We start from the raw sequence: 27,839 nt of genomic DNA, 5'->3' as shown, positions 1-27,839 counted from the left end.
CTGTTCCTTGCCAGCACCTACCCCATCTTGTTAGTAAATAGCAGATCAAGCTCTTTCTTAAGTGTGTTAGTCAGCTTTCTGTTACTGTGGCAAAGTCCCTGAGATAATCAGAAAAAACTGGGGGTTTTTTTGGTTTACAGTTTTAGAAATTTCCATCTGTGTTTGGTGGATCCATTGCTAAACTGTCTTGTGGCCATTGGGGGGAAAAGAGAAAAGGAGCGTTCTTTCATCTTGGCCCCAACAGAACCCTGGCCCGAAGACTGAATCTTAAACACATGGTTTTGGGGCAGTATTTTGCATCCAAACATTAGCATTAAGCACTCAGATAATCTGAGCAAAGTATTTTTCAGATGAATTTCTCTTAAAACAAGCTGTGAGTTACTTGGGGGCCAAGGTCTATGCATTCCTAGCACAGAGCTGGACATATGTTAGATTCCCAGGGATTATTGCAAGAATGACCTGACTAGTCAACATAATGCCAAGGAGGGCTTACTGGGGACAGAGGAGGGAAGGAGAGAGAAAGAGAAGGAAGGAGGGAGAGGTAAGGGAGGACAGGCTCCTGAAGGCTCTGCCCAGGGAGATTCCAGCATACTCTAAGACAGCTGTTTGCCCTCTTTCAGGGCTCCCCTCCTTACCTCCTCCTTCTCTCTCAGCCATCCCATGCCCTCTCCTGAAAGAAAAGCAAGCCCTAGGTTCCATCTTAGCTCAGAATTACCTTAGAAAAGGGAGGGAATTGTAAGCTCTTTGTGATCATCCTTGAAATTAGCAAAGCCTGCTTTTCTTTAGAGCCTAGTGCTTTCTACAGAAGACTTCAGACTGAGGGGTTTTAGAGGCTACCATTTCAAATTCAAGCCTTTAGATTCATCATTTGTCCCTCATTGGGGCTTATGGAGGAGGCATCATTCTTTCACCACTCCCCTCCACCATGGCCTCTGGTCTCAACCTCATAAATTTATACCTTATTTCTACTCCTCTGAGATCTCTTCAGTCTTACCTTCCAGAAATGACTTTTATTCAAGAGGAGACTCTCACTACATTTTATTCCTTTGGGTTGTGGGCTTACAGAAGCAGAGATTCTGCCTGTAAAATGCTCATGCTGGTAGTTTATGATTCTTATAATTTCATTGCACTTGAGTTTCATGGAAATGGTTTAGAAATTCAGAAGCAGGATAGATTGTTGAGGCCTAACTTACCACTTGACTGGAATTAATAATACCTGCCTAGCAGGGTAGTTTTCCAGATTAGCTTTACTATGTGTGCATAAAGTGCCTATCATGCATTCACTAAGCACTTAATACATGAAGGATGAGTGTATATTTTCAGTTTGCATAATTAGATTTAAATTAGCCAAACAAACCCCAGACTCTGAACAAATTTCAATTTAAGGAGAGTTTATATGAGAAGGTTTTGAGTCAAAAGGCTTGGATCTGAGTCGATGTTAGACGGTTTGTTTTCTCTTGGAGGCTCAGTATCCTTATAGTTCCAGAGTCTTTCTACTATCCCCTTCCTTCAATCCTTAAGATTGGTCCTTGACTGCAGAGTCATTGATACGCTGAAACCTGAATTCCCAAGCAAGGAGTCAGTGGCCCATAGCATAAAAGCCATACGCATTAGTACTGCAATAACATCAGCCTCCTCTCAGAACAGTGAGCTTGCTGAGTTCCATTCTAGGCAGGAGCTTAACAACCCCCGCCCCCATACCCTGGGAGAAAACACCCCAGAGCAGCTGCAGGTCTGCACCCATTCATGGATCCATTCACTGAACCTTTCCCACATGTCCTGCTTTTTGGTCACTGTTGTAAGCACACAGAATCAGAGAGCTGTAGAAGATAAAGACACCCACCATCTAACTCAGTGTGACCCACAAGCTTGCAGCTTGAGATGAGCTGATTGATGTGTGTCTGGTAGGGTTGGGAACACAGGACAAAAGACATAAACCAGGCTAGGAAACACCTGGAAGGAGAGCCTTGGCTAGTCCTCCTCCTCACCAAAACTTGTGTGGCATTCTGAAAGAGAAGACTAGAGACCAAGTAGTAGCCAAGTAGTGCTAGGTATGGAGAGAGACTATGGAGAAGCAGAGTGCTATGTGAGTGCCTTTCCTGTTTGGAAAGCAGAACCTCGGGCTGCCTAGAAGAGAGGAGCTCTAGGATAGGTCCAGGAAATGAAGCCAGAATGCAGACAGGGTTCTAATCCAGGAACTCACTGAATATTTTACCAAAATCATGGGATTAAAATTATTTTCAATGGTGAGAAGTCATGGTTACACTCCTATAATCCCAGCTACTCAGGAGGTAAAGGCAGGAGGATTGGAAGTTCAGGGCCAAGCTAGGGAAATTTAGAAGACCCTATCGCAGAAACTACAAAGTGCTGTAGGCATAATTCCAGGACTATTACGCTTGCCTAAAATGCACAAGGCTCTGAGTTCAATCCATAACCACATAAAATAAAAATAAAAACCAATTCTTTAAAAAAATTTATTTCAGTGAACAATTTATTGTGTGCCTTTTAATTTCCACTTTAGGTCTCCATCTTTGACTTTCTCAGCTTGGCTTAGCCTAGAGTCACCAGAACTTCAGAGAAACCTCTAACATTCAAACTCAGATCCTCTTCACTTCCTTTTTCTCTATCATTCTTTTTCCCTAGCAAACAAAAAAGAAAATCACAAAGCATAAATAGTAGCAATAACAATTGGGTGGAAAAGGAGCTGAAAAACTCTGTTATTAAATTAAGTCACAATTGAACAAATAAGTCGAAAGTAGCAACCAGGTTAGAAGAAAATAAATATGAAACCCCTAAAACCATAGCAGTTGCAATTCGCCCTGAATTCTAAAAATGGTAATTTGGTTTTATTTACGAGGCAAAATATAATTACACTTAAATTTGAGGGAATTGAATTTAATTCTTATTAGTGACAGAAAGAGTGAGTGAGATGCTTTAACACCAGAGAAATTGTCTTACGTTCATGGATGGGAGAGAAAATTAGATTCTGCATTGAGCATTCTCCCCTGTTACAAGTTTCATTTGTGTAACTGGAATTGTTCCCTCACTGAGAAACATTACCTTCTCAGCCCAGAAAGCACAGCACTGACAACCAATTAAACATCAAAAAGAAACGATCAGGCTGGGCTATTTCTGTATAGATATGTTACAGGACAAGAAACTCAGGGTTAGAATTTCACCCAAGGAATCAAACCTCTGGAGACTTGACATTTCCTGTATCCCTTCCCAGCAGCAAGTAGCAACCTGAAAAGCAAATTCAGAATAATAAATCTCTGAGAGATTGAGAAGGTGGCAGAGGGGTGGATGGTGCTGGAAGGAGGCAGGGAGGCACCCATCAGATGTCTGTGGAGGAAGGCTTGGACCCAATGGGATGGTCAATTCTTAACATTTAATCAAAGACTAGAAAATGGGGCCCCGGTAGACATACTGCTAAATACTGCCAGAGTTAAAGGTTGACAAAGCACAAGCTGGCAGCTTTGTAATTTAGTGGAATTTTCCCTGACAGCTTTGGAACGTTTTCTATCAGAATTGGAACTCTTCAGTATGCAAATACAAGCCCTGTGTAATCAGGTGTCAGAATCAGGCTTCTGTTTGGATGCATAGACTGTGATACCTTGTTCCAAACCTCCACTTGTCTTCCTGACTCAAACTACGGGTATGGAAACTGGTAATTAAAACAAAACAACAACAACAAAAACCTGTTTGTGAATGGAAATTCTGTATTTTCCTGAGTTCCTTCACTGATGTGCTTTGTGACTTACTCAACAAATACAAAAGCCTCTGACTTCACAGATGGTGAGGTCCTCAGGAAAATTGGGTTCAAAAGAACTTGGATGACTTGCTTGAACACACTTTAGGAAAACCAGGATTTAATTCCATTTCTGGGTTCCAAGCCCATATTTAGACTCTGTACAGCTCTGTCATTGGCTATGACTAAGGTTTGTGCTAAGACTGGCAATGAATCAAATATCAGGTTTATAAGGTCCCAGTTTGTGTAGTAACAGTGCAAGGGACCCTGGAAACTCTTGCCATGGACACCTGGCAGTACTATTAGATCCAAGAGAAAGAACGACAGCTTTCAACTAGGATGAACAGGTGGAAGTAGAATTTAAGTGGAGTGGGAGGGGGAAGAGAGGGTGAGATGGCGATGCATAGACAGAGAGGACGAAGAGGCCAGCACTTTGCAGCAACCTTTTGTAAAAGTCAAAGGCTTGCAATATACATAAAGATGTAACAAGCCAGGTACCAATGGCTCACACCTGGGGTCCTAGCTATTCAGGAGGCTGAAATCCAAGCCAGCCTGGGAAGATAATTCTGAAAGACTACTATCCAGCTAACCAGCAAAAAAAAAAAAAAAGCCCAATTCTGTACATTTTTATTGTGTTTTTTTCTTTAAAGTTTTCCAACCGTTTGTTGTGAATATTTTGTCATCTAAATAAATGTCTTCAATGTGAAAAAAAAAAAGCCCAGAAGTGAAATGGAAGTGTGATTCAAGTGGTAGAGTGCCAGCATGAACAGAAAAAGCCAAAGGAAAGGTCAAGGCCTTGAGTTAAAGCCCCAGCATCAATACACAATTCAGACAACCAAACTAGAAAAACAGCAAACAAACAAAAAGATAAAAAAACAGATCAAGGCACTTTGGAGGCATTCACAGTCGTGTAGAATGATATATTTCTACTTGGAAAGACCCCAGGAAGAGACAAAGGAGGTTCACAGGTGTCAGAGTTGGCCGTGAAGGAATTTTTGGTTTCATCTATCTCAGGGACCTTTTAAACATCTGTAAGCAGAGGTCTGACTTGGTCAGGTTTGGTTTTAAGAAGCCTACTCTAGGATCAGCATGTTCTTCTGAGGTACCTGAGGAAAATACAGGTGGCAGTGTAAGTCCAATAGGTGAGCTCATGGCTAGATGAAGAAATGGATCTTTTACCAAAGACTATCAGTGCCAGAGATCTTTGGGAAGTGGATTTAGCATTATGTGTCTCTTTAGTTCACCTCCTTAGTCTCTAAAAATCCAACAGCCCTTCTCTTTGGCCTTTTTTTGCTCCCCAGCCTTTCCTAGCTTGTTATCCTGCAATGTCAGCTCCTGTTCAAGAGCCCTCTCTGGGCTGGGGTTTGAAATCCTCTAATCAAGGAACCAGATATCCTCCAATTAAGATGAATAGCATTGGCTTACTGTTTCTTTCCATAGTTACTTTGTAAGAGCTTGAAATTCAAGTCCTGGGGGAATAGGTGTAGAGACCTGCTCTCCACCAGCATCCTGGAATTCACTTCTCTGCTTGGTTTGAGAGCTCTCTAAGCTCCTTGAATGAGGTGAAAGGCCATGTGCTTTCCAAGGCTCATTAGCTTTCTGCCATCTCGATTCGTGGAACAGAGCCATCACTTGGAGCAGCTCTAGCTGGCGAGTGCTAGGGAGAGAAGCTGAAAAGCACAGGAGAGTGAGTGGCTTGGGTTTGGCCTCAGTGTCTAGAGGAGACTAATTACTGCAAGAAAGTCAGATGCTCCTTTTCTCTTCCTCCTTCCCCTTCTAACTTCTTCCTGAAATCTGCACAGAGAATAACAAAAGCATCCGCTCAATTTGTAAGTGCTGAGGGAAAGGAGGTTGACATGTTTAGAGAATACTGGTTTGTGGGAAGTACACAAGGTTTTCACTTTGGAACCAAATTTAATCTGCCTACTCTCTGTTGAGCAAGAGAGTTGGCCTTGTGCTCATTTATACACATCAGTAGACGAGTTCCTTGTAGATGGACATAATTTCATATCTCTATACCCTTAGCCTCTAGAGATATCTGACATATGGTAGGTAGTTTAAAATTCTAGTTGTTGGATATTGGCTATCACCGGTGTAGAAATGACAAGGTTCAAAAGTGGGCAATATTTGTTTTATATCACTAGGAAATAGCAATGTAGGATATTGAACCAGATTCTCAACTCCAAATTATAGAGCCTTGAATAGTCTCTATAATTGAATGTGGCATATATTGTGGGGACACAATTTAAACAAGAACTAAAACCATATTGACTTGAACATGAAAAGATAGAGCAAAGTAAGGCCCAGACCATGGAAATGGTATGTGCAGAAGCTCAGTGTGGGGACCACAAATGCATCTGATTCTGTCATAGCCATTTGTCTAGCTGGTTCCTTATATCTGGCTCCTGTATTAACCATTAAGTCTTGCTCAAGTACCGACATGCATGTCACTGTAAGACATAGGACAAAATACTTCCTCTCTTGAGACCTGATTCCCTGTCTACAGAATAACTAGAGAATCTCTGAGGCACCATCACCCCTGCCCCTCTCCCCACATCTTTCTCTTCCTGGGTTCTACATCCATATAAAGAAAAGTGGCTGGGATAGAACACACTTCTAGCACACACAGGGTAAATTCACTTCTAGACTTCCCTCCTTTATTTGCTACCTTCCCAGGGTCTTTGACCTCCAACTCCCTTTCTTCACCATCACAGCTTCCTTATTACCGCCTTTCCTCCAGTACCCAGGATCATCCCATCCATTCACCATCACTTCCTCTATAGCTGGGCTTCTGAGCTTCTCTATCCAAATCACAAGAGGATCATGATGTGCAGCCTTTTCTGGGCCCTCCCAGCCTCAGTTCTGGCACTCTGAAGGCTCTCATTGTCACGCAAAAGGGTGAAGTCACCTAGAAGGGTGATTTCAATATCCACATCTGCTCAGCTAAGATTCCTGCCTTCAACCCCACTAAGAATAATGGGATCTTTGGTTAAATACTTCCCTAAGGCCCTGGTGGGTCCTTTCAAGGACCTGTCTCTCTTCCCTGGGATTAAAGAGAGACAGGTCATGTATGCCCAGTGAGCTTATCCCAATTTTGCTTTGGATTCTGTCCTTCCCATTAATTTGAGGCCATCCCAGAAAACCATCACCTCATTTTTCAAGTCCAAACTTTCTAGCACAGATGGTAAGCCTACATTATTATTCTTTATTACACCATTTAGACCGGTATGGTCAAAAAAAATACAAGTTCTCATGTATGCATTATATAGCTCAGTTGATGCAGACACACTCTGTTGGTCTCCAGTTATCCTTGTTCATGTCTATACTCTATACATTCTGAGCATTTGTAGTTTTTCTTCAACAAGGATTTTTGAGCCCTATACCAACAGACACTAAGGGGTTTCATATGGCACTTAAGCCTGAGATATCATTTTGTAGTTGAGAAAGCTGAGTCACAAAGACAAAATAACGTGCTCAGGTCACAAGGTTGGGTACATGGATGGTGAGTTAGGCAGCCTGATGGCTGGATGGCTGATTGGATGATGGAGCAGTTGAGTGTCCCAACAGATGGATTGGCAGGAAGATAATCAGAAATAAACAAGAGGGAACGAGCTTAATCCAATTGGCATTGAATTGGGACAAAGGAGACTCGGGCTCTCACTACAGACCATATAGTCTAGCCCAAGCAATGAACTAATACACAATTCACAGTCAGAAAAATATGTTAGAGTACGTCTGGGGTTTTATCTAAACCTGATCTCACTATTGATAGATCAGAACATCATGTTAATTGCAGTCACCATGTATTCTAGACAAGTACCTCTGAGCCAATCTCTTCATTCTCCAAGCTGTTTCCTCAACCAGGATGCAGGAGTGACAGTGTCATTGCAAGGCTGCTCGAGTACCATCAGCAACAGTCCTGGGACATTGTAGATACTGTGTTCTCTTCTTATTTTTACCTAAAATGCTGCCTCATATAATTAGAGCTTTCAGTCTGTTAGCAAGTAGAGTGCTAACAGAAAATGCTAACAGGAATCATTTTACGTCATTAAACTTCGTGTTCGAATTTCTTTAGGCTTCTAATCTCAGATCTTAAGCAAGATAGCACAATTTTACTGTTACTCTTTTAAGTGCTAAACATAGATTTATTAGGACTTCCCAGCCTATATACTGACGGCTTATGCTTATAATCCTAGCTATTTAGGAGACTGAAATCTGAGGATCACAGTCCAAAGCCAGCCCAGGTAGGAAAGTCCATGAGCCCTTCATCTTCAACAAACAACCCAAAGCTGGAACCAGATTTATGGCTCAAGGAACAGAATGCCAGTCTTGAGTGAAAAAGCTAAGGGACAGTGCCAAGCCCCCCAAGTTACAGTATTGGACACACACACACACACACACTTTCCAGGAGGTCATACAAGACCCAGACTCTGATTTCCCATATTTACAATTTAAAATGTACTAGCACCCACTCCTTTCACAGTGGAAAAGTGTGTGGATTCCTGGGTGGGGCCTGTTCCACTCCTTGCTTGTGTCACTTTGGAGCATCTTTCCTAGTAGAAGAAATTTTATGGGAAAATTATGTTGAAATCTTTCCCCTTTAGGGAAAAGACGGAGATTCCCCTACCAGCTATTTTAGTGAACAGGATTGGAAAGTAAGTCCAGACAAATTAAAACATAGCTGTGATAGGTCCCAGGTTTCAACTGAGCTTGTGTGGGGATTAGTGTTTAATGAGAAGAGCCTGGGGCAGCTTTTCCCTGACACACACACACACACACACACATTTTGGTATAATTACCAATAACCAAACCTTACATCTTTCTACCCTTTTCATTTCTCCCTCATGTATCCCGCCTTCTATGTCATAGAGAGATGACGGGTGCAGCTTGAGCATGACAGGAAGTGGAATGCGTCTGAGGGTGTCAGGACTGAGAGTTTTTACAGTTACAGAGTTCAGACTCAGACACTGGAGAAGATGAGTGTCTGAGCTGCTACATGCATATATTTCACAAAATAGCTTTTGTAAAACATGGTACCTACATGGAATTGAGCCAGCTGATGTGTACCTCTTCCAGGGAGCTTTAAAAAAATTCATCTGTTCTTTCAATATTTGCTCTTTCAATATTTATTGAAAGCCTTTACTGGGCCAAACCTTCTTTACAAAGAATGTGCTAGGGCCCAGGAGCCAATAGGGGTAAAGGTCGGACACCTGTCCTCAGGTGGGCTTCCAGTCTAAAGAAAAGATAACATATGCACAAGAGAGGGAAAGAGCAGGGTGATTGGCAGGGGAGACTGGGGTTGGACTTTCTGGGAGAGAAGAACTTCTGGCAAGTTCATCTTTCCAGTTCATGAAAGAACATTACATGCTTGGAATGAAAATTTGGGAGATTTTTACCTGATCCCAAGAAGAATCTCAAATGGCTTCTCCCTAGGTTTTGAGGATCTTAGCTTCTGGAGCCTGCTAAGTAACCTAAACAAGAGCTTCATTCCCAAGTCTTAGGCCTGCTGTTAGAAAAGACATACTTTTGCTCTTCTGGAGGCTGCTTTTCACCTGGTTATCTGGCACTCTCCTAATACATCTTAGGTGTCCACAATCAGTGCACAGATGACATAGTTTACGTAAGTTATTTGGTATATGCCATTTCTTTGAGCTGTCTCCATCCATCCTGTAACATGTGCATGCGTGCGCACGCATGTGGTGTGTGTGTGTGTGTCTGTGTGTCAGCAGGGGCGGGGAGGAGGAGGCAGTCACCATTATTCTTACCATTTTAAGAGTCAATATTTATAACTCAGAAAGATTGAGTAACTTTCCCCTGGACCCACAAGGTTTGGACTGGATCTTAAGCCAATTTTACCTTGTGACTTTTGTACTCTTCAGTATCTCAAAAGATTCTTCCATGACCCCAGCTTTCCAGCATTCATCCTCCAGACAGAAAGCTCTCTGATTTTGACCTTCTGCAAGTCAACTAGTAGCTATCAGATGCTCTGTCTGTACTGCACAAGTCAGAATTCACTTCTGATCTCCAGTGCACTTGCTCTCATTTCCTTTTTAATAAAAACGTGCATGTGAAATTTATTCTATTCTGTTTATGTGCCAGGTGCTATACTAAAATCTTTACTGTTTCTCATGCTTTTAACTTAACTCAATAGATTTAGGTTATTTCCCTCTGCCATGCTAAAATGTCAACTCCTTGGGTCAGGAAATCACTGATCACTCTTGGTTATTATCATTCAGGTGCCAGCGCCCACTATAGGACTTGTACGTGTCCAACCCCCAGGAAATCAATGGAATGAGCTAGATTCCTTCAGCAACCCTCTCAAGTGTTGTTCTTAGCCCTGGTTCTCCAAAAGGAAACCTGAGATCTAGAAAGGAGCTGTGACCACATTTCACAAAGGACCATTAACTTTATGTAAAAGGCACAGGAGCTGTCAGAGCACATTGCACAGCATCATCCTGCCTGCCTCTAGCCAGCCATCCTGTAAGGTTTAGAGCTGTTTTAATGTCAAAGCAGTATCTGGGCAGGAAAAAAAATGAAGGAGTTTCTTCTATTTCAAAGACATAAATCAAAGTATTTGGTGGGATTAAAAAAAAAAAAAGATCAAGTCTGCAACCTGAGACCAAATGGTAAAGTAGCATCTCAGGTTTCTACTCCCATCATGCACTGGGGTTTTCTTCCTCTCAGTTAAACAGACACCTCTGTGTTACCATCATTTAGCACCCCATAAACATCAAGGTCATCCAGTTCAAGTCTCTTCCATTAAAATGTGCCAAAGCGCACAACCCAGCTTGCAACCCAGCTTGTAAAGGGCCAGTGGAGGGATAGGGTGCTCAGCCAGCAGGCAGCTTCAGCTTCCTGTCAGGAGAGTGTGTCCTGTGTATAGGGGCGGGGAAGTAGAGTGTTGAATGATGAGAGCGCAGTCTCCAGATGTAAAATATGAGACCAAGTGTCTGGGAAACTCTGCTTGGAGGATCTTATTTCATCTCATAGCTATCTGTGATCTGACTTGAATATAACAAAGAAGAAGAGTAGCTGGGCCAGAAATGGGTGGGAGAGATCAGCTAGGACCAAAAAATAAAGCTGAAAGGAGAGCCTCCTCCAGTATGTAATTCTTAACTCATTTTCCTTATCTGTAAAATGCTATGTTGCAATATCGTACTGTTGCAAGGATTGTCAAAACAAGGAAAGTGCAAGAAATACTGATCTTGTAGAATATTGTTATACCTTCCAGGACTCAGTACCCTCACCCTTCAGAAGGATGGTAGCCAGGTGTTCTTGCAACATTATCTTGATAGTTGGGTAAGAAGTTGTATGACAAGTATGCAGCGAATTGTAAAACCTAATATGTGTTAGTTAAACCAGAAAATATGTTTCCCACATATTGATTTAGCACCAGGAGTGTGATATTGGTGATGTGAGAACTATTATCTCTACTTTTCAGAACTGGAAAGTAAGGTTCAAAAGATTGCATAAGGTGTAACTTGCAGATTATTAAGCTCATAAGTGGTAAGGCTATATTTATCTGATTATCTGTATTTATCTGATACTATGGTCTCTTGAGGGACATAGCCAAAATAAAAAGAGACTGGATCTTCTTGACTCCTATTTCTAGCGCAGTCTCTGACACACAGTAAGTATGTGTGGAGGAAGATCAGATATTTACCAAGGATCAGGTACCAAGTACCCACTGAACTGGGCACCATCACTATGATACAGAGGAAGAAGAGGAAACTATTATGGGCATAGCATTTATATGATATTAGGAATGATAATTCATCTACAGGTGATTTAAAGTGGACAGGAGGATGTAGGTAGGTTCAATGCACGTGCCATACCATTTTATACACAGGATTTATTTATGGATTGCCATATTGGGTAGGGGGCATCCTAAAACCAGTCCTTTGGATACTGAAGGATAAGGGATTACTATTCCTATTAAGACCTGGAGATCCAGAGCCATATATGTGCCAGGCAAAGCCTTCCTCTTCTGCCTCGCAGATCTCCCTGTGACCTGCAAATACCCAGCTGCCCAAGAACACAACAGCTTTTCATCTCCCTATCCCTCTCTGGGCTCACACCTCAGTGAATAGAAGTGCCATTTGCGGTTTACTTTCACAGCAGTCACTGGCACTTGGAAAAAGTGTTGGGCAGAGCCAGAGATGCTAAGCTGACCTTTCTCTCCTGGGACTCTCGGAGAAAGTTCCAGACTGAGCCTCCAGAGTCACCAGAAGGTCACTGAATTTACTCTATGTTCAAAGAGGTAGGTGTCACAGGTAGAAGCTGGGAGGCACTGGGGTGTGCAGAATGACATCCTTTCTCTTTAGGAAAGCCCAAGATACAGTGCAGAAGGAGCTGGAGCAAATCCTGGAGGGCTGAAGATGTATGCAGAGGCACCGACTTCTGCTTGGATCGCAGCCTCTGGGCTATCCAGGGTTACAGGCATGAGCCATTGGTGCCCCACCTACATGAACTGTTTTCCACCTGTAGGTACTTGCCACCCCAGGAGGGCACCCTGACACATCCATTATTTAACAAGCTGTAGTTAGAGTGTGTTTTGTGCCAGGATTTGTACTGGGTATTAGGGACAGAAGTGTTTGGAAGGAAACGGCTCCGATTCTTGGTCTGACAATGAGATAGACCAATAGGACAAGAAGGAGCTGGGGATAAGGGACACATGAGACAAGCCTCAGAGATAGATGGCACTATGTAATGTGGAAGGTAATTGTACCACAGAATCTCAATATTAGAGCCTGAAGGGACCTTAGACATCATCGGGGTCCCTTGGAACAGACGAGGAAACTAATTTCCAGGGCTGAGTGAACATGGGCCTCACAAATCTCTTGGAACTTCTCATAGAAAACTCACAGGTTGCTCTGTTTTAGGGAAGCTTCCTAGAACACATGGCCTTCAGCTATTTCCCCAAGTATTCCTCACAGTTCTACTAGGTCAGCAGAGGGCGCTGGAGTGGGGCAAAGAGTGAATCAATGCAACAGTGATACTCACTAGACACTATGTTAGCGCTTTGGGGGAGGGAATTGGGGGGAGGGAAAGTGAGAGAAAATGAGGGGGGAGATAACACTGTCCACAAAGAAATGTACTCATTGCCTACTTACATAACTCTAACCCTCCATATAGCATCTTCATAATAAAAATAACTTTAAAAAAAAAAGAAATATAAAATGGTAGGATTTTCACATGACTGATAGGCATGATAGACATGATTCTAGTCTGGATCTTCATCAGAGTCTTGGCAGAGGATCCATGGACACGGGCTCTCAGCCTGTTTCTGAAAGACCAGAGACATTTGTTAGGCCTAAGGAAGGGGCCTCTGTCTACAATAAACATGAAGCCATTGCTGGCCTGAAGGCCCAGAGCTTCTGAATCAAGCCCTGTGTGTTCTGCACCATTGCACAGACAAGCCTTTGTGAAGGGCCCCCCCCGGCAGCCCTGCTCTAACCATGAAATGGCCACTGGCTGTTTGTTTTGGATCTGAAAGCCTATTTAGTTGGTACTTATAATTAGGGACAGGAAACCACAAACTGGAAGACAGAGGATAAACTGGGGAAAAGCACAGAACACACTGCAGGTCTTGGACAATAACCCAGAGTAGACCCACGAGGTGGGACCCAGCTTCTCTCTCACACTAGCTCTATTGAGTCGGGGCTGGAGTGAGACACAGGCCCAGAGCCCGCCTCGCTTGGCGATGGGGATGCATCCTTACTTTTGCTTTCACACATAACCGGTTTTTAATTAAATTTGACTTTTTCTCACATCTGTTCACAAGGCCAGTCCCCTTAGGAAGTGGCAAGCACAAATGTGGGGGCAGAATAGCAATAGAGAAAAGCAAATAGACCAGAGTCCTGCAACCCCTGTGCTTGGATGAGGAAAATGAGCTAGGGGCCACCTTCTGTCCAGGGAATTGTTCTTGTCCCAGGGTCATCCACCCTGGAGATTCATTCTCCTCCCAAGCTTCCCAAATCCAGTACTCACAGACTGAAGGTAGGTAGCCAACTGTGTCTCTTGTTCCCAGGGAGAACTTGCTCAATGATTGTTTTGTTTGGTTTTTGTCTCCCCTCTCTCCTCTACCTCTGCTGCTCCTTCCTCCCTTCCTGGCTCCATTTCCTCCCTCCTCCTTCTGCTCACAGAGATCTGCTCTGCAGACTGCGGTGGCCATGGAGTCTGCGTGGGGGGCACCTGCCGCTGCCAGGATGGATGGATGGGGGCTGCATGCGACCAGCGAGCCTGCCACCCGCGCTGTGCCGAACACGGGACCTGCCGAGATGGCCGGTGCGAATGTAGCCCCGGCTGGAACGGCGAGCACTGCACCATCGGTATGGCCTTGAGTGTCCAGGCACCTGGCCTGCTCTGCCAGGCACCCCTGCCCAGCCTAGGCCTCCATTGCATGTAGGGAGGGGCCAAAAGTCCTTTCATCTGGGGACATTAGGACTGCCTTTACAAAGACCCCGATCGGATTTCAACTCACCATTTGGCATTTTTATCTTATTTCGTCCAGTTTGCCTTTTCCAGGTCTCAGTTAGGTGATTGGCAGGTCTTGCAGCTAAATGTAGTACTGCTTTGGGCTCAGATGAGTCACCTGACTGCCTCTTAGCAGCTGTGAGCTACTATCCTTGCTTTTCTGAGCCTCAGTTTCCTCAGCGTGAGAAGGAGAGAATAGTGTATGCCTGTAGAGAACTTGGCACTGGCTGGCATATATCTGAATGCTCAATAAATAGAGCCATTATTACCAAATTCATTATCTGGTTGGGTAGCTTGAGCTCAGCCCATACCCCTCTACTCCCAGCGGGTAATGAGGTCCAGGATTCCAGGAAAAGCCCTGCCCCCTTTCTAGGCCAGTAGGCTACATCTACATTCCTCCTTCCCCTGTCCTAAGCTTCTGTCCTGCCTACATGAGTCTCCTCATCTCCCAGGGGCTCCCTCCCCAGCCCCTGCTGAAGCAGCACTGCTGGCAGCTTTCAAAAACAAGCTGATCACTTGGTTCTGTCTCTCTGACTTTCCTGCTGGTTTTGTTGATTTTAAACACAGCCAGACGTTTTGCTTGGTTTATTATCCTGGAAAGAACACTCACCAAAAGCTCTTTATTGAATCAACTTGAATCAACTGGTTTATGGATGCATTTTAACTTCTCCTCCCATTTCCCCCTCTTACTCCCCCCTTTTTTTTAAAGAAGGAAGGGTCTGGTCAGATGGTGCACACATGACTTTAAAAGGCAAGACTCCAAGTGCCTCTGTGGCTCTGAAAGTGACCTCTTGGGTCTCATAGAAACTGAAAGACAAGCTTTTAAGCTTTTGAGGGACAAAGGAATTTTAAGCAAACCTCTGATCTCTAGGAAGTCTTTTTTTTTCTTTTTTATTCTACATTCTTTTTGTTTTGTCATTAGTTTATGTCCCTAGTCTCCTGAAACCCGTTTATAAATGGCTTACAGAACATCTCATATTTATTAGTATTAGCTTCTAATTACTAATGGCTGCTAATTTTTGAGTATTTACAATGTGCCAAGCACTGTCCTGCATTATTTTATACTACTAACCCTGTGAAGAGGTTTCAATGCATTTTTTTTCTTTTCTAAAACTATAGGTCCTGTAACTTTTAAAGAGCAAGAACAGGAATTTAAAGCTTGATTTTCTTCTCACCAGTTGTTAGCTCTGTAGTCTTCGCAGGACAAAGCCTATTGGCATCAAGTTTACATCTTTCCCAGAGGCTGTGCCTTGATAAGTTTGGTGGTACTCAGAGTTCCTCAGCTTTGCCCACCCCAACTCCTCACAGAGCCATTTCTCTTCCTGTTTCTCCACAGTCCATGCCATTTCTCAGCTACTTGATAGCTTCTTGATTTCAAAGTCATCCTACCCCCAGACTGGTTCTAGAAGCCCATTAGTGAGAAGTAGCTCTTGTCATCTTTAAAATTTGCTTTCTTGTCTTTAAGCTACTTTCTCTTCTTCTTTCAACTTTGCTTTCTCCTGGCCTTTACTTTCCCTGTCTTCTATATGATTGATCGTTGAGCCTTTCCAACTAGGAGAAGATAGTTCATCCCAGCTGAAAGAAAACACAATCAGAGCCCAAGGACTTAGAATGCATTCAGTTGTCATTTGGTCTACATTTCAAAATTCTAAGAAGCTTATCAGTGTCTGCCTTTGCATGGACATGTGCGTGCATGCACGTGTGTGTGTGTGTGTGTGTGTGTGTGTGTGTGAGAGAGAGAGAGAGAGAGAGAGAGAGAGAGAGAGAGAGAGAGAGAGAGAGAGAGAATCCTAGAGCTTGAACTCAGGAAGTAGATGTTTTCCCTAAGCTTTTTCACTCAGGGTTTGCACTCTAGCCCTTGAGCCACAGCTTCACTTACTATTACAGGCGTGAGCTACCAGCATTCAGCTTGTCCAACTTTTATAAGAGGCAGTATCTCTTCTGAGTCCAGTGACCAGGAACATAGGGGAATTCTCCCTCAGTCCCATCACACACCACTCATGACCAAGCTTGTGAAGAAGCTGGGCTACATCTGGTGAGTTGTGGCTATTCATCAGCCTGGCTATAAGAAGGCCCCATTTGTTCTGATGCCAAGAAGGCAAGTCATCCCCTCTCCCTCCCTGATCACCTCATTGCCATTCTTGAAGAACATATCCTTCCTCGACATTGCCAATGTTATTCCCCCTCCAGCTAAGAAATATATCAAAGTAAATGTGCACGAAATAGGGGGAAGGTTGACAGCCTTAAATAGCAGGAAAATGTCATAGGACATTGAAGAAGTAATGGACCAGTCATAGGGGCTCAGATGAAAGGACTTTGGCATGTAATTCTAGTACCTTTCATTGTGTGGTGAGCATTTTCTTTGTCTAATTCTTGTCTAATTTTCCTGCATGGTAACCTTCTCTCTGTGGGTCTCTGCTGTGGCCAGCTGCATCTCTGTGAGAAAGTCCACACTTACATAACCTTGTAGGATAGTAGGAAGGGAGGAGTATATTAAAGAAATGACCGTGCCTTTCTTTCCTTGTTGAAACAGAAAGGAGATGAGAAATCCATTTCTAATCTTGGATGACAAGGAACATTTTCTTACCTTTCCAGAGAAAGTCACCCTGTGAGGGTGATTGGGGTGGGGGGGGCAGGGGGAGAAAAGGCTACTGCTACAAAAGGTTAGAAACTTAAAGCATTTTGTTTTCTCTCGTTATCTGATTTCATTGTTATACAGTGGGTCATTATAGCGTGGCTCATAATCTAGTTATTTCCCTCATTGGAGAAGGGACTCATTTGTGACACTGATTCAGAGACTTCCATGGGGTAAAAGCTAACAAGAAGAGGGTCTGTTTTCCTGCCCACTGTGCCTTTCTAAATAGGAAAGAATGACTTGGTTACCTTATAGCAGAAATGAACAGTTTTAAAAAATAGGTAAATCTGAGCATCAATGACCAAGTCTCCAGTGCAAGAATTGTTTTTACTCCAGTGACATTTTCCAGAGCACACGATTATAGTTGGAAGTAAATACTTTCTTTTGGAAGCTTTTCCCTCCCCTTTTATAGTTCCATGGAAGCTGGCCTGATTTTTCTCAAAAGAGATCAGTTTCCAAACTAGGTAGGAGCTTGACGGTGGCACTCTATGAAATAATAGTGTGTTTTCTTTTTCTTTCAAATGTGAGGAATACTTGAAATGGAATGCTGAGCGCTAGTAGCTCATGCCTGTCACCCAGCTATTCAGGAGGGTGGGATTTGAGATTCACGGTTCAGAACCAGCCCAGACAGAAAAGTTGGTAAGAGTCTTCCCTCTAATTAACTAGCAGAAAGCAGGAAGTAGAGGTGTAGCTCAAGTGATTGAGTGCCAGCCCTAAGTGGAAAAAAGCCAAAGGTCCAAGATTCAAGTCCTATTTGGCATCAAAAAGAAAAAGGAATAATACTGACATTGAAACCTAATGCCTTATGTTAGGAGTTACCATCTCTTTGGTGAGTGCCCTACAAGAAGACCCACAGGGGTGATAAATCCCAGAATGGACGGCAGTGGTAGTTCACAGGGTGACAGCTCTGGCCCTCTCCTCCACTGCCCATAGAACAGCACACTTGCCAACCTGAAATTGACTTACCCATTTAAAAAAAAGCCCTTGAAGGAAAAGGAGTCTTCATTTTTGTTCTTGCTTTCTGGGTACTAACATTCATGTGTGGAACCCAGTTCTGTTAGTCTAGAAGTCCAGGTGATATGAATTGATTGAGAATGTTCTCAAGTAGACAGTCCAACATAAAGCCATGAGAGGCATATTTTTGGATGTCTTTACCATTAATAGTATAGGTCCTCTAAATCTGGGACTTGACCTCTGACTTCCCTAGAAAACATTAAGAATTTAATTTAAGAAGGTGTTTAATTTTTTTTGTATCTTTGAAAACATTACAAACATTTTGGATCAATTTTATGATGATTATTTTATTCACCTCAGTGCCCCTCATCTATAAAGCCCCAAAACATATGTGGGAAATGCCAGCTTCTGATTGCATTTATAAAATTCCAACCTTGACCCCCCCCCAAAGCTGTGATTGTTCAAGATGCCCGATATACAGAATTATTTACTTAACTGCAGGAGAGCTGTCTAATCATATAAATCCTGATTCTTAAACAAAAACCTCCTCTGAGAGTAAAGATCAAAATAATACTCTAATGATGCAATTGCTTAAGTGAGCAAAACCAGACTTCAAGATGAAGGGAAATCTTAAAGAAAGCCACACAATCTTCTGGAGCACTTTATTCACTTTTGGATGGTAGCTTTCAGGTTTCTTTTTTTGTAGTGAGACCTTCTTTTACCAAGAGCTGGCAAGTGACTTGTGAGGTTATGAGGTGCCAGGATCTGGTTGGTGACCATATATTTATCTGTCCTCATAAGCTTGCTCTCATGACAGTACCTGCAATCTGACAGGAGTCTGATAGGGAAGAAAAAAATGGAAGGGGAGTTGGAGGGAGGGAGGAGAGACAGAGAATGAGGGAGGGAGAAAGGGAGAGAGGGAGAAAGATTGAGAGAGAGAGAGAGAGAGAGAGAATAGAGATACACCTTTACACCTTGAACTATCAGAGCAAAAGCTTGATTTCTAATGTTCCTAGGAGATTTCAGCACATATGGCAGAGCTGGGAAACTAGAGGAAAGAAACTGGGCTTGGGGAGGGCAGTTTCCTCTTAGAGTTGGGGGCCATCAACCACATTTTCACCAGCCCTTCATCCAAAAAGAGGAAACCATGAATGCATCAGGGATTTTAACCAAAAACATCTTGTTGATGGTTTCATTGTCCACGTAAAAACCATGCATGTGATTATAAGCACCATAAGTGCTACTTGCTAGAATGAGCCCAGTTTAGTCTGCTGTAATATGAACCAGTGAGGCAACTCTCATTGTTGACCTGAGGCTTCTAGACCATAAGAATGGAAGACTTCTTGCCATGTTCTCCACAACTTCTGGCCCTAAAGCTTCTTAAGAGCAAAGCTTAGAAGCCTCTAATGGTTCAGAAAAGTCAAGAATAGAAGGTTTCATATTGGTTGTCATTGAAATGCCAACCCAATCTCATGGCAGCATCTCAGTCTCTCATAAATGGCTGTGTGAAACCACCACTGCCAGCTTCTCAGCTACCAACAGGAAAGTGAGAAGAGCCTGAGAAACATTTGTGCAATGTCAAAGAAACAAGTCATGAGGAGTCAGAGGCAAGAATGTTGTGAAGTCTTAAAGTATCATCATTGCAAACTTACAAGCTTTGTATCATCTTCTCTAAATGTTGGTACTTTTAAATCTTGAGTTTTAAAATGATTACACACAGCATATTTGTCAAGGTTTTTAAAGAAATAACAGCCACCTCAACTTGGGCTTCCATATGTGCCTTTTATAAACAATAAATGGCATTGGGTTTCACAGGCCCAGTTATCACTTCCATTTTCAATACCCTGAGCTAAGGAAGCACTGTACCTTTGTGGGTTCAGTATTGACTGACTGACTGACTGACTGACTGTTTTCAGCTTTTGGATTCACAGTTTGGCTTGCGGTTTCTTTGTCACAAAGGAATCCCCTTTGCTTTGTGGAGTCAGAATTTGGAGTTCTCAGTGCTTGCACTTAGCTCCTCAAAAACCCACACAGTGGATTTAACCTGAATATGCCCAGTTGTAGCAACTGGCTTCTGTTTCCACCTGTGGCCTGAAGGAATTAATGAGTACTTTTTAAAGGCATTAGAAATGTTCTTTTCTAATAAAAATCTTTATTACGGCATGGTTCTTGAAGGTGACGTGGAATTGTAAGAGGAGCACTCTGAATTCAGCTCTACTGTAGCGTGGGCATAATCATCAGTAAGAAACAGAGCTATACTGCATTGAAGACAATGAAGAATGTCTTCATTGCTAACGATGTGGTATGGTGTGGTCATTTGGATTCCAATGGTGGCAGTCATCCAGTCTCATCATCTCTGAGAAGGAAATCTCAGCTCACACTATCTCTTCTGAATCAGACTCAGAGTCATAAGAAGTGATATATTAAAACACTATATGAACTGGGCACTGGTGGATCCCATATGTGATCCTAGCCACTTGGGAGGCTAAAATCAGAGCCAGAATTGTATGGTGTCACTATAACAAGGTGCAGCAGTGCCATTCTGCCTTTGTAGAAAGCGGTAATTGGGAGGATCTCAGTTCTGGGCCAGCTTTATGAAGAAAAGTCTGTAAAACTCCATCTCAACTAGATATGATCTAATATACCTCTCATCTCAGCTTCAGCGAGAAGCCTAAAACAAGCAGGTCACAGTCCAGGCATACACCTGAGCAAGAAGCAAGACCCTATCTCAATAAATACTAGCACCAAAAACAAACAAACAAATAAAAAATAAGCATAACTCTATTGATAGAATTTATGTCTAGCAAGCACATAGCCCTGAGTCCAAAACCTACTATTCAAAACTCTCCCCGCCCCCAAAGTATATTTAGGCACTTCCAAAACCCACTACAAATCTGAAAGCTAAGGACACCACCCTAATTAGAAGCTCCTATGTGTTCAAGCTCTCTGATAGCAAAGTTTTAACAGCCTGGGAGAGAATTTCGAAGGAATTTTACTTCACTTTGCCAAATTAGATGAATGAGCTTGTCAAAGACTAGAGTGACAGATGAAGCAAGAATCAAGGATATATTCTCCAAAGCCAGAGAAGTTTCTTGGCTGGTTCTCATGAAGGCAGTCTTCATGTTCCATTTTTCCACGTGGGTAGTTTCTATACTTGGCATCCCTCAGCTTTGTGTATTCACTTCTGCTCAATAAGCCATTCTCCTTCACAAATCCTTCTTAGACCCTGCTGTTCTGTGGAGTCCACAGCAACTATAAGGATGAGGGATGCATGCAGGCCCCATTATCTCAGCTTCCTAATTTTCCATTCAGCTATGCAACAACCAGGAATATATTTCATGTTGAAAGAGAAGCCACATGGATACTTGAACTAAGAATATAGACTCTCACCCACCCAGATCTTGCAGCAAATACATGTTGACAAACACCATATCTGTCTATCCAGAGGATTGAAAAAATAAGACTCATTTTTTAATGAAGAGAAAGAATGTTCCTACTACAGCACTTTAAGGTGCACTGTAAGGATGATCCTAGCTACCCAGGAAGTTGATATAGGAAGACCACAGATCAAAGTCAGTCCAAGCAGAAGAGTCCATGAGACTTCACCTCCAATTAACTAGCAAGAAGCCAGAAGAGGAGGTGTATTCACCAAGTAGAACACCAGCTTTGAGCAAAGAAGCTAAGGGAGAGCAATGGAATCCTGGATTCTAGGACTTGCAGATAGATCCACCACATTTTAATTTAGATGTATCTTGTTGATGTTTATTTTTAAATTGTGAAATTGAGCTGAGGATGGAGTGCAGCCTGGCTGAAGGCATTGGGTCCTCTGGGTCCATGTGGTCTGGCCTCTACAGGGAGCACATGAGAGGAAGTCATAGGGAGACTAACTGATACAGGGCTGTGACTAATACAGCCTATAGATGGGAACAGGAAATATATTTTATGTATTCTGGAGATAGAGAGGGAAGCCCATGCTCTGAATACTTATCCTAACAAGTAGGCAAGATCTTACTTAGATTATCAAGAAATTCAAATAACATAGCCCCATCAAAAAAACAAGCATGTATGCCTTCTGAATTAGTAAGCACTAGGAAATGTTCAGGTTTGTTATTATTATTCTTCACAGTGACATCCATTGACCTATATCTCACATTCTATGTAAGATGCACACAGTAAAGATGCATCTTACTTGAACACCAAGCATTCTGCATTCAGGTCTATGTGGGCACATGTATACTTGGTTAATTCAAAGAGTGGCAATCAGACAAGCTAGTGGTATATTTGACCACAGACTCCACCCACCTGTCAGAGATGAGGCAAATTTTGCATATTTCTAAATTCCAGCTTCCCAGGAATATGTCTGCCCAGAAAGCATGTTCCCTCAGTACAGCTGCTTCCCCTTGGGGGAGGCTTGCTGTTCCTCTGAGTAGACAAAAAGCAAATTTGTAAGTTTTCTAAAAATGTGAGCAAATCTGACAGAAGGAATGTGGCCATTTTGCAGTTTCCCATTCTCCTTTTTCCTGTTTTCCTTATCCACGTGTCTCTTTGTTTATCTGATCACATTTCCAAATGCCTGAATCCCAGAATGAGTTGATATGCCTTTGACCCTTGTCAGAGAATGTGCTTGCTTCCCTTCCTTCTCTCCCACGTCATTTTGTCTTTGGTTTTATTTTCCCCACTGTGACAGGGGCCTGTCCCATATGTGGGGCACATCTCCCTGGGTCACCTTAGCACCTGGCATGATTACGTGGCAGACAGTACTGTACTTCATGGGTCCTACCTTAAATGTCCTGTCTTTTATCTCCCAAGCTCACTATCTGGATAGGGTAGTTAAAGGTATGGTCTTCCTTCCTCTATTTTCCTCGTGTGTGTGTGTGTGTGTGTGTGTGTGTGTGTGTGTGTGTAAAAGATGACATATATATATATATATATATATATTTCATGAGCATGAGGATCATGTCATCCTCTATCTTTTGCAGTGTTCACTCCCCAGAAGGAGTGGGGTCAGAGCCAAAAGATGGTTGTTACCTATAGCGAAATTCTCCACCAGAGTCACTCAGATCTATTTGTGACATTACCATTGTGTTACTGTTCTTCCATTCCCCCATCACCCTTCCCATCGCATCTCATGTCACCCTTCCCATTCCTTATAGCCTCTGGTCTAGCAGACTAAAAATGCTGGGAATCAAGATTGGTGTTCTGAGAGAGGACGAGACTCAAGAGAAAGCTAAGAAATGTTAAGGCCTACGTTGTATTACTTTATGTTCCTTCATTCAGCAGCTACATGTGGACCCACCCCCTCCAACCCCCTACCCTGAGGATACTAGACACAGTTGCCTATTCTGCCTAGTTTGTCTGGAGACACAGAGAAAACAGACTAGTCCCAGGGAAGTGGACGGTCTGTTTGTTCATTACTTGTTTTCCTTTCCAGAGAAGGCCTGGTTTTGGTAAGTTGTATCTTTGGAGAGACTCCTGAAGGCAAAGTGATTCATCACATTTGAAGCATTGACATGAATTAGGCAATGCCTAGTTTTGCAAATAAGCCCTCGCGGTTTTCAAATTAAGTCTCAGGGATGATCAGATGTGTGTGCTTTTAAAGGATTTAGCTCTCACCAGGGAGAAATGTCATGTCATATATTCATCTTTCAGTTGTCCAGCCTGGCATAATCCACCCACCCTGTGGTTGGGAACCCATATGCTAGAATCAGACTGCCAGGTTTCAAACCCCAGCAGCCACACTTGACACGCTTTGTCATTTGGGGCCGGTCATTTTACTCTCAGAATCTCTATCTAGAAGAAGATCCAGAAAGCTACTTGCCCACACAGGGAGAACCTGAGGATGACGACTAGTGATTAATATCATGTGCTTCGTACACAATGCTCCATTAATTGGAGTTATGCTATTTTATCATCCTATTCTTCTTCTCACCCTTAATTTGGAGAAAAACTTCATTAGCCAGGTTAATTGCTGAAAATTGTAATGGAAAAGGCTAAATTGCCTTTTAATAAGAGATCACAACTGCTATTTCAAAACTTATGGGAAAGGTTTTGGAGACTGGTAACTGACAAAATGCTTTTAGCTGGTGATGACTTTGTCAAATACAACAAAGTGTCGCTGGAATGGATCAAGCAGGAGACAAGGAGAAAGACAGGAAGCTCCTTTGAATTTCATGGGCTGTCCTCAATGGAAACTGAAGTCATTTGAGCAGGCAGATGCAATACCTCTGAGCCTTTTTTTAAAAAAGCATTATCATTGTCAGGATAGACTAAATTTCATAATGAAATTATTAATTGAGGGAAGTTTTTCCTATTATGTGAGGTTGTTTTATTTCTATTAGTCCTGAGTCCTGTGATTTTTTTTAAGAAAGGAGATATAACTATACCCATTTAATTGAGTAAGGAAATTGAAATTCAAGAAATTGAACACATTTGTAGGAGGTAGTTGAGCCAGGGCTTTGGATGAACTGGCCTAATACATGTTTCCAACATTCTACATTCTATCATCCTAAGTCACATCTTCTAAACTGACACTCTCCCTAGAAAGTGACTCACATTGTGTCTTTCAACCCACCTGTTCTGATTTTCAGTTCAGAAAAATGTCACCAATACACCTTTAATTGGATTAGATCAGTGAATCAGAACTTGCTTTAAAAAAAGGGTTTCTTGGCCTGAGCCATGCCCCCAAACTAGCTGATGTTCTGGTATATCTAATTCTACAAGAGTTCAGTGACATGTACTATACAAACTTGGGGACTTGGCGGAGGAGAGTATAAACTTTGCAATTCAAAGCTAAGCCTACTTTTATTCTCTCTTTCTACATGCATTGGGAGACACTAAATAAGCAATAATCACTCCTTATAAATGCCAAAAAATGAGGATATTAGAGAACAGAAATGGTCCCTACTCCCTGAGCCTGTGGCCTAGCAGAGAAGACACCAAAACAGTTCCAACAGAACATGGTGAGGGCACTTGATTTGAGAAAATCCAGGGACCACTTAGGAAGAAGACCTCCAAAGTAGGCGGGAACTTTGTAGTTGTAGAATTTTACCTGGGATGTAGAAGAGCTACTAAGGGATTTTTAAGGTAGGAAGGCACATCTGTGATTTGGAAGGATCCGGCTGGCCTTTCGAGAAAGAAGTTTTGGGGAACAAGAAAACTAAATAGCATACTATTGCTGTCACCAAGGTAAGAAAATATGGTGACCTTGAATGGAAAAGTGAATATAGAAACAAAATGTACAAGAGGGGGAAAAGAAGGCTTGGAGAGAGCAGGTTTTTGAGATGGGGTAGGTATATGACACAGGCCCCACAGTACAATGCTTCCAAAGATCCAAAAGTCTCCTCGTCACAGTTGGGGCCAGCCAGCTGCAAGAAGGCTTCTTCATAGATTAGAACATGACATTGAAGATGAAGTGGTCCCTTGTCATTTAAAGGGTATCCTTTCTTTTGAAAAGCTTAGTCCTTCTCTATACTGTAAAACTATATTATTTCGGCTCTAGCAAATGCCTGGTGTGAGTCCTTCCAGAGGGGATTGTTAATGTCACCTGGGCTCTCTGAATTATGGATGAGTTTTAGGGTTTGTGGAATTAATGAGCTTCTGCCGTAGGGAAGGATGGGCATGTGGCTTTAAGAAAGTCAGCAAGTCATCTAAAAGAGGCTTCCTCAATGCTGGCTAATAGGCATGTGACAAAGAGGGAGCTTCATTCTATCCACAGGCACTCTGAAGTTCCTAGAAACTGCTGGGATAGGGCAGGTCCTGAAGGTGGAAGTTGGTTCCTTTAAAGAAATTGACTGTGAATAAGAACTCCCTGTGATTCCTTGTTACAAACTTCTCTTCTCTGGGGCACCAGCCTCTGGAGATACTGGCCCACCTTCTTTCAGCATCACAGAATGTGTGCAGTAGGCATCCAGAGAGCCTTCCAGAGCAGGTATCCCAAACAGGCTGTGACAGAATAGAGTATTACAGGGTATGGGAGGAAATCCTGAGGTCAACTGGGGAAAATGCTTCAATAATCAGATAAGCAGTTTTCTTTAGTAAGGACATTAGCATTCAGGTTAGCCAGAATCTGGGATGTGATATTTTCCAAGACCCAGTTTAAATACTTTCTGGAAAAAATAGAGTACCAAAAAAATCAGAACATAGAATTTTTGCAGGCCATAGATATATATCTCCTTATATCCACAGACTGACACAAGGTCTAGCATCCGGTAGCTGTTGACTAAAGACTGTTGAATCTAAGAACAGATTCATTGAATCTTATTTATTTGACCTTTTTCTTCTGGGCCTGTTGTGTTAGAAGGAACTAACAGATCATCTATAGCTAGACCTTAATGTTATAAACTAGGAAACTGAGGCTAAGGGAAGCTTTTTTTTTTTTTTTTTTTTTTTTTTTTTTGCCAGTCCTGGGCTTGAGCTCAGGGCCTGAGCACTGTCCTTGGACTTTCTCAAGGCTAGACCTCTACCACTTGAGCCTCAGCACCACTTCTGACTTTTTTCTATGTATGTGGTACCGAGGAATCGAACCCAGGTCTTCATGCATGCTAGGCAAGCACTTTAACCACTAGGCCAAACTCCCGGCCCCTAAGGGAAGCTTTTTCCAACCAGAACCTTATTCCCCTGCCTCATCCACTGGTACAGTTCAACAAGAGACCACTATTTACAGGCAATGGCTCAGGGCCAAAGTTTCTTTTCTGGGCTTTACATTCTAATGGAGGAGTCAGACCTCTAAACTAGTTCCATACGTAATCACTTAATAGTATGCAAGATAATTGTTGACAGAAGGACAGTATTTTAGGTAAATACTGTACCCACTAGGCCACTTCCCCAGACCTAGAAGAGCAGTGTGCTAGAGAAGCATGAGCAGATGGGCCTATCTAGACTTCTTCTCTCTGCCTATGAAACCAATGCCTACCACACTGTATGTCAGTTCTATGCCAAGCCTCGTGATCACATCAATGGATTATTGTCTCTCTTCATCCAGGTTTGCATTTATGAGGCCCCTAGCTTTTAACCCAAACATGGTAGCAGTCTGGACTGGCAAATGGTTTTCTTCACATAGAAAACATTTACTGGTTGCTGCGTTGACCACTTGAAGTGGAAATTAACTATCATTTCCCTTTCTCCATTGAGTAACAGCCAACTAGCTGAAGTCTTTAAAACACTAAACTCCTCAATCCGTATTGATCAGTAAGTGCCTGCCGTTGTCCAAGTCTAATTCTGGATACTTTCATGTCTGTTGATGTAGTTAAGAATGCCAGGTGTGGGAGCTTATGCTTGTAATTCTAGCTACTTGGGATATAAAGATGAGAGAATTACAGTTCTTGCCACCCCAGGCAAGAAGTTTGTTAAGTGGTTTATACCTATTATCTCAGCTACACAGGAAGCAAAAAGGGCTGAGATTGGGGCCCACCTGATAGAGTGTTGAAAGTGCAGGACCCTGAGTTCAAAACCAAGTACTATCCAAAAGAAAAAAAAACACAAAGAATGATGAGTCAACTTTCACCTCTATCATGGCAGAATATCCAGTTTTCAACTGTAATTGCATACATTTATTGCTCATAACACTGAAATAAATTGAGCTTTGTAGAAGACAAGAGTGTTTTTATATTCATCTTTTCCTGAGCGCACTCAAGGATAGAGCGCAGAAGGAACATATAAAAGAGACAGGTGTAGTTTAGTAGTTCTTCAGAAAAGAGCGTTGGTAGTTTCTTTTTGTTTTTTGTTTTTGTTTTTGCCAGTCCTGGGGCTTGAACTCAGGGCTTGGGCTCTGTCCTTGAACCTCTTTATGTTCAAGGCTAATACCCTACCACCTGAACCACAACACTTCCAGCTTCCTGTATGTACTGAGGAATTGAACTCAGGGCTTCATGCATGCTAGATAAGCACGCTACCACTAGGCCACACTCCCACAATCCCAGTTTTGAATGAAGACCTGAGTGACGTCCAAGTGACAAAATAAAAGTTCAAGCAAATCGTGAAACATAGCATATTCTCAGACATAGATGTCTGGACCACAAACTCAGAGGG

At 42.5% G+C, this 27,839-nt stretch overlaps 1 protein-coding gene across 1 annotated transcript in view; it reads left to right on the top strand.

The window, feature by feature from the left end:
* Positions 1-27,839, top strand: part of Tenm4 (teneurin transmembrane protein 4) — a 716,831-nt gene that overhangs the window by 582,892 nt on the left and 106,100 nt on the right. The window contains exons 17-18 of the mRNA XM_090348503.1: positions 13,894-14,079; positions 22,623-22,649. Coding sequence (XP_090204629.1) covers positions 13,894-14,079; positions 22,623-22,649 — 213 coding nt within the window. The remainder of the gene's footprint in view (positions 1-13,893; positions 14,080-22,622; positions 22,650-27,839) is intronic.

The sequence above is a fragment of the Megascapheus bottae genome, chromosome 16, assembly GCF_031878675.1.
Source record: "Megascapheus bottae isolate mThoBot1 chromosome 16, mThoBot2.hap1, whole genome shotgun sequence".
NCBI classification, from domain to species: Eukaryota; Metazoa; Chordata; class Mammalia; order Rodentia; family Geomyidae; genus Megascapheus; species Megascapheus bottae.
Note: the sequence above shows the minus strand (reverse complement) of the source record. Positions and strands in the feature narration are given on the sequence as shown.